Source organism: Abramis brama (assembly GCF_963993115.1).
Source record: "Abramis brama genome assembly, chromosome: 1".
NCBI lineage: Eukaryota > Metazoa > Chordata > Actinopteri > Cypriniformes > Leuciscidae > Abramis > Abramis brama.
Genome location: NC_139963.1, coordinates 63,388,117 through 63,399,413, shown reverse-complemented (window position 1 = coordinate 63,399,413; position 11,297 = coordinate 63,388,117). Strand labels below are relative to the sequence as shown.

Below are 11,297 nucleotides of genomic sequence, written 5' to 3'. Positions count from 1 at the left end.
CTGTAATAATGCTCTTTCTGACTGCAAATCAACTACATGGATCTACTCTAACAGCATCAGACATTCAGCAGCAGTTGAACTGATTACTGGAGGGATAAAGAATAAAGACACAGAGAGACATGAGAGACTGAGTCTGGAGTCTGACTGCTCTCTGAACATCAAGAACGTCACAGAAGAAGATTATGGATCTTACACCTGCCAACAATGGATAAAAGTGAATGTAACAGACCAAAAACAAGGAAATGATACTTATGTTCATCTGCATGTTCTTCATGGTAAGTTTATGATTATGTGGTTTGAAAAGGGCAGATTCTCCCTTTAAACTCAGATGATGATTGAAGAGTCTGTGATTTGTGTCTTGTGTTCAGTTTCAGTGTCTCCATCATCATCATCATCATCTTCATCTTCATCTTCATCCTCACAGACTGAGATCAGTCCAGGCCGCTCTGTGACTCTCTCCTGTCAGATGTATTCAGATACTGGATCTCCCTGTGCTGATCTGGTCAGTTCTGAGGGAATTGAGCTGTTGTGGGTGAATCAGACTGGTGTTGATCTGAAGACAGACTCCAGATATCAGATATTATCATTATCAGATCAATATCACTGTATCATCACTCTGACTACAACACTCCTGAATGAAGATGACAACAGAGAGTGGAGATGTCAGCTTACTCACAGAAATCAAGTCAAGACCTCAGTCAGATACACTGTCAAGTATTCAGGTGAGAAAACACTCTTTTCAAAAAGATTTGTGAAAACTTTCACACACTGGCTCTACTCTTTCTGATGGCTTCATACGTTTGGCAATTGTAAAATATTAGTGGTCAAAGTCATAAACTGCATAAAAATCCTTATAATTCCCAATATTGACCTCCTATGGGTCATTCTAGGCTAAAATAGACTCTTCTGATTTATGCAATATTTCATGTATGACCCATGAGGGAGGTCAATATTGGGAATTATAAGGATTGTTATGCAGTTTTAGGAATTCTAAGGCTTAATAATGTCATTGATTCAGGAAAGCTGAAGGTTTATGGGAAGCAGCTCACTGTGTTTCACTCTCATATAAACCAGGAATAAATGATACAGTAACATCTCTCTTCTCAACTACTGCCACTGTAAGCTGTGATGATTGAACACAAACTGCATGTCATGATCAATATGAAAATATGATGTTAATGTCCTGATGCGTCTGAACATTCATCTTCTGCAGCTCCAGTCGCTTCAACAACACTGACTCCAGTCAGAAGCTCAAACTCTGAGAAGACATCAAGCCGAACTACAGCAGCAGCTTCTACACAAGGTTCATGATCACATGATCACTGTCACACATCATCAGTCTCTCGCTTCAGTGGTTTGCACTGGCTCTCACAGACTGCTTTATCATCACACATATTATCATCAAAAAAGCTCTTTAGTCAGATTTGTCAGTGAGTTTTGATACATATGACCGGTCTTATACAGTCTGTTGTCTGATGCAAAATAATCATAATATACAGCTAGTGTAACTCACGCCACTGCTATGATAAATTAATAAAATCATAGTGAGGATTTATTAAACACAACTCATCCCATGTTAGTGTGAGCAGCTCCAGCACCAGAACTGAGCGTCACACTGATGAGCTTCTCTAGACTACAGCAGTTTGTCAAAAATGCCTTGACATTGTGTTCATGCATTAAAATATGAAAAATAATATTTATATTTCCATCTTGTTTTTAATAGTTGTAACATCAACTACAGCAACAACACTTACTCCACATACAGCAAACTCTCCGAATCCAGGTGTGTATTTTCAGAGCGGTGAACTCACTGTTGAGGTTTGGAAGAGTTTATTAATTTATTGGTTAAAGAAGAAAGAAAGAAGAGGAACTGACATGAACATCATCCTCATTTAACCGACTCATGGAGTTTTCTAGAATCAGTATCTGAATCCTCTCTGGATTACACTTTCCATGCATATTTAGGTAACATTACTTATTATTTATATTCAGTCTGTTTTTGTTTTGGTCTGTGTGACTCCGCCCACTGCCAGTTCAGCCAATAGTATTCCCACACCCCGGGATGCCAGATAGCAGGAAAACACAGCGTATCGCAGCCATCAAACAAACTGGGTCAGAGATCACAGATTCCACACAACCTAAAAAGCCTCGGTATCCATCTAAACATCTCTATGAACAAGAGCTTATTAAAACACGGATAAATCAACTCATCAACTTACAGTGTGTAAGTCTCCTCGGCTTTCATTGTCAGTTGTGCTCGTTCTGTTGCATTTCCACAAACTAGCGATCCGTGTGAGCGTCGAGTCTGAGGAGGCGGGGAAACAACGATCTCTGATATTTTGAATTTGGACTGCAGTGCCTATTTCCACCACTAGTCGTTCTGGTCGTTACTAGTCGTTCTTGTGTCGGGCTGAAACTAGCAAAACACACTTGCATCTCGCCTGGTGCTGTATTGCGCGGGTGAATGAATGAGCCCATAGTGATGATTTATTAAACATATAACAGTTTGTAAAATAAATGCCTTGATATTGTGTTCATGCATTAAAATATGACATATTTCTATTTCCATTTTGTTTTTAATAGTTGTAACATCAACTACAAAAACAACTCCAGATACCACAGCAAACTCTCAGAATCCAGGTGTGTTCATCATCCTCATTTAACCGACTCATGGAGTTTTTCTAGAATCATGAATCTTCTCTGATCAGAAATTTTAACTCAAGCCATATTTAATCCACTAGATGTAATTCTTACAGACTGCAACTTTAATATTACTCTGAAATTGTTGCAGTGTTTGTCTTGTTGCTCTGCCAATTGTTTTGTACATTGTAACAGAGTATTTTTAGTGGAAGCTTTAAGATAATAAACACTTTATAGCTGCTGAACTTCTGAAGTGACAACAGTATCTCAGAGGACCATCCCTGTAATAATCTCAGACTGAATTTACTATAAATTCACCACAAGCATAAATTTACTTCATGATAAATAAGGATAATTATGCTATTAAATGTGCCATTTTTATGTATTTGGTTAAACACAGTAATATAGTCCTGCTGAATGTGTCTCTCTATACTCTCTCTCTCTCAGGGATTGTGACTGTGATTGTTGTTGCCGCTTCATTCGCTCTTCTCCTTCTGGCTCTTATTCTCTGGGTGATTCGTAAAAAAAGAGCGGGTGAGTTTTTCATATTTTGTAACAACAGACAAAAACATCTGATAAAATAAATATGTAATTTAGACAAATTTCTTTCTCTAAAAGTGAAGAGAAATCAATGAGTTAACAAAAATAATGTTTCTATTCTACAGCACTAGATTCTTCTAGACTCTTTTAAAAACTGATTGTCATCTGCATTAGAGACTGTGTGTGTGTGTTTGATCATAAACTTTCCCGTGACATTATGTTTCAGGCAACAGAAGAGGGACTGGTGACTCTGTGGTAAGTATTGCAGGTTGATCCATGAGTTATTAATGTTCATAAGGACTGACCCTGAAATATGACACTCTTATTACTCAGATTATAAAATGTCAGGGTTCTCAGCAGACAGTTCTGTCAGTCTTGTCTTAGTTTAATCTGTCTTTGTCTGTGTTGTGTTTGAGCACATGGCTCTGTCTTTATTTGTGTTGGCCATGTGTTCCTCTTGTCCCGCCTCCTAGTTTCCAGTGACCACGCCCTCTTGTTTAGTCATTGGCTGCGTTTACACTTGGCATTAACATGTGACCTGTATCCGGATGTTGTCCACACACACTTTGAAAAGACAAGTGTAAACGTGCCTCTGATCGGATAACAGTGTAATAATCAGCATGTCCAGGTTCGGAGGTAGTCAAGCACGCATTGCGATCGGATCTCAGTGTAATGTGAACACAATCCAGCCATCGTGTCTACATTCACAGGTGGACGTCACACCTCGTCTCGTCACCTCGTCAGTCTGAGTGTGTGCTCACCTGTTCTTTGTCAGAGTATTCAATATTCCCGAATGCAATGTTAGTTTCTGTCTCCTGAGATTCCTTCACCTGATCGAGTTTTGAAGGCAGCGCAGATCTATCCTTCACTGCCTTTGATATCCCACAATCCTGTGCTTTCCATTCTGTGACAGTTGAGCTAGAAAAATAAAGATGACGTTGGAAATTTGCGGCTGTTAACGTTTTCCACTTGTGATGCCATTTCTAGTGAGAAATTACTATTGAAGTCATTAAATATTCACTTAGTTTTCACCAAAACTCGCTCTATTTTTCTGTAGATCATTAAACCGTAACACTGCCTCAGAAGTGTGTCTGAAATCAGTTTCGTGAGGAGCCTTCGTGTGCCAATGCTGCCTGCAAAGTCATTGTCTACGTTTTCGGATGCAGCCTTTGTGTTTTCTTTGCCTCATGTTTTGCCAGTTCATAGTAATTGAGGAACTGTTTACATGACACCATTTTCAACCAAAAAATTTAAAACTTTTTGTGCGTTTTGGCCATTCATTTACACAACAATGGCGTTTTAGGTGCCTGTAAACGCAAAGTTTTGAAAATGGTCTCCGTGTAAATAACAAAAACTTAAATCTCTGAAGACGATGAGCTCATGCACATGCGTATTGCGGTTTCAGTGTTTCTATAGTGTTTCATCGCCATCTAGTGGCCTGGCAGCAGAATACAGTGTTTTTAGTTGTTTTCGTGGATCTGTGTGAATGGGGATCGTTTTGACAATGATGTCAAAGGAAAAACTTTTAAGCATATCGTTTTTGTGTAAACGTGCCCTGAGTGTGTTGTGCTACCTGTTACTAATTGCCCATTGTTCTAGTTGTGGATTTCATCATGTGTTGTTCCTGTTGTGTGTTCAAGTCAAGTCAATCATCCTGTCATGTTACAATAGGATCTGTCATCATAACATCATGTCTGTATAATAGATTTTCACAAAACATTTATGTGAAATTGCCAGGACACACGTTTTACACATATATTACCTGAACATTTGCAGAACATGAGGAAAATATCATTGATGGATGGCATTTAATAGCTTGATTTTTCCATATTTCCATTGATGTTTAGGAGCAGACAGATGATGTGACTTATACTGAAGTCGCTGCGTTCAGTAAAAAACGAAGCATAAAGAATAAGGTGAGCGAACACTTCCTCGATGTTGTCCAGCTTCTCTCAACATGATTTTTGTATATTTTCCTCTTATATGCAGTTCTTCTTGATTTGAGCTCAAACAACATGCTGTAATAATTGTGTGTTGAAACAACTGTGATGTTCATTCAGGTTCGCTGTGATGATAAAGTGACTTATGCTTCCATCAGAGGAGCAAAAGCTGGAGCTCAGGAGAACTGCAGTCAACTTTATGCCTCTGTGAACAAGAACAAATCAGTCAAATAATTATACAAAACCCACATGAGCAGAGGAATATCAGTCTAATATAACTCAATCCTAATGGGTTCATTCATTGTTAATACTTTCAATGTCTTTTACATGTTATCGAACAAATTGTAGTGAATTGTTGTCTTTTGTCCTCTTTGTGTTCTGGCTTTGAGTTCTAGCGCTTCCAGAACTATTTTAATAACCTTTGGTCTAGTTTTAATTTAGCAATGTGGAACTAGTGTGACTACGTATTTTCAGGAGTATTTTCAGAGCGGTGAACTCACTGTTGAGGTTTGGAAACATGTTTCTGCTGAGTGTGAGAACTCAGTTAGTTTAACCACACATGAAACATTTAAAGAAAGAAGAGGAACTGACATCTTAACCCACACAGAACTGATCATCTCTGAACCCAGTTTGGACTGAACCTGCTAAAACAAAAATAACATATTTAATGGATAAACACAAGTATTTGTCTGGTACCTTTTATTGGATGCTGAATAAGACCAAACATTTTTAAATGTACTTGTTATTCAGTCCCATAAGTACATAAAACCAGTTATTTGTACATTATGGCATTAATAACCTTATTAATATTGCAAGAGTTGTCATTGCAAGAGTAAGACATGTTGTCAACAAAAGGTACCAGACAAATACTTGTATTTATCCATTAAATAAGTTATTTTACTTTTACCAGGTTCAGTCCAAACTGGGTTCAGAGATGATCAGTTCTGTGTGGGTTAAGATGTCAGTTCCTCTTCTTTCTTTCTTCTTTAACCACACGCGTTTCTCTAATAAATTAATAAACTCTTCCAAAACCTCAACAGTGAGTTCATCGCTCTGAAAATACTCCTGAAAATACTACTGAAATTACGTAGTCACACTAGTTCCACATTGCTAAATTAAAACTAGACCAAAGGTTATTAAAATAGTTCTGGAAGCGCTAGAACACAAAGCCAGAACACAAAGAGGACAAAAGACAGCAATTAGGCAGAAACGCATGTGTGTTAGTTTGACCATACTGGATTTAGATCTTCTTTTCCAGGTCTAGAAAATCCCATTTTTAAATTTAGGTTATTTTGTATATCCAGGTTTCCAAGATGGTTTCCAAAACAATTTAAGCTTGTTTTAGCTTATTTTAATGTTAGTTTTTTTTTTCTTCATGCATAACATTTTGTACCGTTTTGATGCTGGCAATATATGTTTTACATGTCAACGTCTGTGCTTTTGTAATTTGGAAGCCCTAAAGAACCACTGAAAAAGACAACTGAAATGTAAAATATCTATTGAAATGTACAGTTTGTGTAATAAGCAAAGCTTCTACTCCTTTTTGGATAGAAAGAAGTTCCTTGACAATCATGAATGATAGCTTCAGGATACAGGGTGACAGACCAGAGGAGCCTCTGTGCATCATGTCACAGCGTATGTAATGTTAGTCTGCTAACGCCTTTCCAGAGCCAAAGTTTTGTTCATACTAAATTTATTTCAAAGCATAAACGTAAATGTTTAAATATGCTATTTTAAAATTAGAGATTGTTTATATTAAATCTTTAAAGTTTTAATACATTCATATCTTCTATTTATTTTTTAGAAGATTACTGTAATGATTTTGTATAACGACGACCTAAAGTATAATTGTTATTAAACAATTGTCTGTTCAAAAACTTCAGATTGTTGAAAATTTTAAAGAAAAACTATACTTAGTCTTCTTAAATCTCATTTATATAAAAAGATTCAATCGTGACATCATCGAAGTCCCATTTCATTGGCTAGGTGCCAACCAATAAAACGGCTCCTTTGAGGCTGTACTGCGAATGTGAACGTAAGATTAAACGCAATATATATATTACAAGTTTGTGTCTGTCGTTGTATTTCTGTGAATGGCATTTTACACATTTGTGTCTACTTGTCTGCAGCTTCAGATTCAGCTTTCAGATTGTCTGCGAGTGCAAATTTCAACATTCAACTTCAGATTTTTATTTGACAGGTTTTCACATTGGAGCTGTGAGTGTAAATGTTCATGTACAAGTACCAATATTTATTGTACAAGTTCTCAAATTCACATCTACGTGCTCTCAAGTTTTGCTACTATTTTACCTTCATACACCACGCACCAGCTGCTTTGCACTGCAGGAGATGGACCAAATACGAGAGACGGACAGAGAGAATCAGGCCAGAAATTACACCAACAACAGTGCGCATCAAAACAGGCATCATTATCATCATAAGAACAATAGCCAGATTTAGTTCACTACAGAGGATCTTTGAGCAGTTTATAGTAAAGTTAGACAGATTCAGATCAGAACGCTCAAAGTTAAATGTGTCGGATGGTCGGATTTGATCTGTGAAATAGTCTATTTAATTTAAGACTGAAAAATGTCCTGGCTCTTCCAAGCTTTATAAACATATTATGCTATTTTTATGCTTTAGTAGAGTAAAAAAGTTACATACAGCACCTTTACAGTCAGATCTTGAAGAATTTGCAGTCCTGTGGCTCCCTCTAGTGCACAACATTGGTGGGTTGTGAATCGCAATGATATATATGGCTGATTTTTTTTTAATGATTACAAATTTTTTATTGATTACTTTTTACTGATAATATACCCACATTAAGCTCAAATTCACTAATTCGTGGTACCTTATTTCATGCTTTAACAGTTGAATTATAAACTTGCAATGAACTCTAAACAACCAAGTTTTAAAAAAATTAAAAATACTTTTTTTGTGTGATCATGTTGATGTTTATAGATTTTTTTGTTGTTTTTTTGTACATTTATTATTGCAGACAAAATATGTTTAGAACACAGACATGAAAACATAATTTCAAAATCTCCTGTAGACATCACATGTTAAAATAATGTATCAATTTAGGCTATAAGAACTATACAAATTTAATAAATAAAAACATAAGAATAATCTATATTAACAATTAAAACAGAGCTAAAAGGTAGACTATAATGCAATTTAAGGACACTCTATAAGAGATGATAAAAATAAATAATAAAAAAAAAAACATTCTTACCATTAGTCAATTTGAATAAATAATACTAAATAATGATATTCCAAGCAAAAAAGTTTTGTAGTTGTGAACAGTATTTGGCGAGTCATTTTTTATTTTTGTTGAGAACATTATATAAACAAAGAAGGAAACAGTCACAATGTATAACAAATAAACAAAAGAAAAGAAAGACACAAGACAGGGGTATGCAACTAATCAGAAAAGATAACATATCAAAGGAAATTATTAAAAGTCTTGCACATTTCAATTGTTTTTAAAGGGTAAGTTCGGTATTTTACACTTAAAGCCCTGTTTACAGATCGTTTCTGATGAAATAGAACGGTTAAGATTAAAATTTGGACACATGCTGCTGTCCCGAGAATTTTAGGTTTATTTCGCTTTCCCCAAAACCTCTAGAATGGGTGTATAGGTGCACTCGAACAATCCTTCATAAAACGCATTAAACTTTCGTTTACAAAGACGTGAAACTCACCGAGTGGTCAGGGGTGTTCACTGATATGCTCACACAAAAATCGCTGCAAAAGATGCTTTCCAACAGGTGTTTTACCATTCGTTGTAAAACTGTGGATCTATTTTTCCAAACGTCACACACCCGTAGATTCTTCCGTTGAGAGCTTGAATAATAAACACTCCAGCCCAGTTGGTGGCGATAATGCACCTTTACCAATTGCAAGCAAACCGCTGGCATTTCATTGAATACACAGAAGAAGCAGAAGAAGAAGCGGCGGAGTAATACCGTACCTTAATCAATACCGTAATCAATACCGTTTTGTTTGTTTGTTGATTTGTTTGGACTGTCTTCCTGTGCTTGATCCTCTGTTGTTGGATTACGATTCTGGATAACCCCTTTAATAAAAGCTGCATTTGGATCCTCTACCCTTGTGTCTCAGAGCGGTTCGTAACAACTATGGCTAACCAAAATCACAATGTGTGGCATGTTTGGACTCTATAAATGGTAATGTAGAACAAGGTTTCTTGTGGTGATTCGTAAACTTCTCTATAACAAGTCTCAGTGTTATTTTCTTCTAAAAACTATGATCTGAACCTGGACAATAATCCCATCGAGCCTCAAGAGCACCCGCATCCAGACTGAGTTTGGCACAGACTCCCCCTGAAATTTCTAACCAGCGGACAATGCTCAACCTGAAGGTAATGCCAAATCATTTAGGGGGGATATAAATACAACAGTCTTCACTAATAAAATATTGATTCATATCTGATTAAGACTCAGTCAAGCTTGGTCAGTTTCTTGCAGTGTAAAAGGATCTTCGGGTGAGTTGAGAGTGTCTAATTATGTCTAAGAGACTTTAAGTAGTCAAAAAGAAAAAAGTCTAAAAGTCATGAACGCCATATTGTGATTATGATTGTTAGAAACGAAGACTAACATAAGTGAAAAGATCATGATTTGACCTTTTTAATTAACAGACCATGAGGCATATGTCATAAAGTCATATTTAATGATGAAATCAGTGGCCTAAACTTTAAAATCTGTCTGAATAAATAGAAAATACTTTGATGAATATAATAATATTTAATAAGCATCAATCTGTTGTCAGCTGTTTTCAGAGAGCAGCGACAAGCTTCTTTCAGTGGAATGAATCAGAAATCATCTGAGTGAATCAAACTGAACTGAGTTTTACTGCATCACAACGACTTTACTAAAAGCCTTTATATGTATAATGCATTATAAAGGTATTCATAATATATGTTACGATGTATTATATTTTTTCTTGAATAATCATAACCAAAGTTAACCACAAAATGTGAACAAAATCCACCCGGGTTACACAAGGAACACTTGTAAAACATTTCCAACAAGCAGCATGCTTCAGTTTTTTTTTTTTTTCTTTAACAACAGCAGAACAAAACTCATTATAAATGTTATTAAAAAAAAATATATATTTTTTTTTTTTAAAAATAATTTTTAGAGTCAAGGATCAATTAGTCCAGTCACCGAACCAACTTGGTGGTTTCCTGACTCATTGCGGCCTACCCCTCATTTGGCCATTAACAGTCCCTGTTAATTCATGTTGCACCATGCTACCTTCACTCCATAAACATCTCTTCCCTCATGTTCCATTGTCGGTACACCAGTGTAATTTAAAGCAGGCACCCTGTTCATGCCGCTGGAGTTTTCAGGTTCCTCCATGAAAAGACTAGACAGGTCCAGGTTGAGTTCAGTTCCATCGGCTTCCAGCTTGCTGGTATGTGTCGGCGATGACACAGCCGGTTCTAAAGGGTTAACAAGGTACCACACTGCATCGCCAACCTTGTAGTCTGTCCTTGCCACTCTCTTATCGTACTGCTTTTTAGCATGCTCCACAGATTGGTCTAGTGCATCCCCTGCAATTTCATGTGCCAACTCCAGCCTTTCTCTCATCTGAGCCACGTGCTGCGGGGGTGTTTGAGCTGATATATCGTTGGGGGGCATTCCTGCAACTAGATCAATGGGCTCAGTTAGCTCCCGGCCAAAGAGCTTTATGTTTGGGATAAAGCCAGTTGAACTGTGCTTGGCTGCTCAATAAGCCATTACAGCGTAAGGAACCATAAGATCCCCATTCCCAATGACAACGCTCCAAGGTTGTAGCTAGGATTTTCTGAAGAGTGGCGTTGAACTGCCCGACCTGGCCGGAAAGGTGTTGTGCGGGTCTTTTCAGTGTCTAAGAGTTCACACATTGTTTTGAAGACCTGAAGATTCACAATTTTTGCCTTGATCACTATGAAAAGTAATTGGTGCTCCATAATGGCAGACCCATTCAGCGACCACTAGGATATAACGATTGAAATGTTCCGTCTCATTCATGGGCCCCATCAAATCAACAGCAATCCTTTCCATGGGAACATCTACTCGTACGGTACCCATGGGCGACTGAGGCCTCTTTGATGGTCGAGCCTTGGACGCACAGCTGACACGGGTACGACACCAGAGTGAAGTATCTTCTCGC

The 11,297-nt window shown here is 37.2% G+C and overlaps 1 protein-coding gene across 1 annotated transcript; it reads left to right on the top strand.

The window, feature by feature from the left end:
• Positions 1-204: 204 nt before the first annotated feature.
• On the top strand, positions 205-5,354 carry LOC311081980 (uncharacterized protein; the record flags this gene model as incomplete). Its single annotated transcript, XM_084112730.1, has 8 exons — positions 205-220; positions 1,214-1,303; positions 1,724-1,783; positions 2,584-2,640; positions 3,094-3,174; positions 3,407-3,435; positions 5,028-5,096; positions 5,241-5,354. The coding sequence occupies 8 exons, from the start codon at positions 205-207 to the stop codon at positions 5,352-5,354; spliced, it is 516 nt and encodes a 171-aa protein (XP_083968856.1).
• Between the last annotated feature and the right edge of the window lie 5,943 nt (positions 5,355-11,297).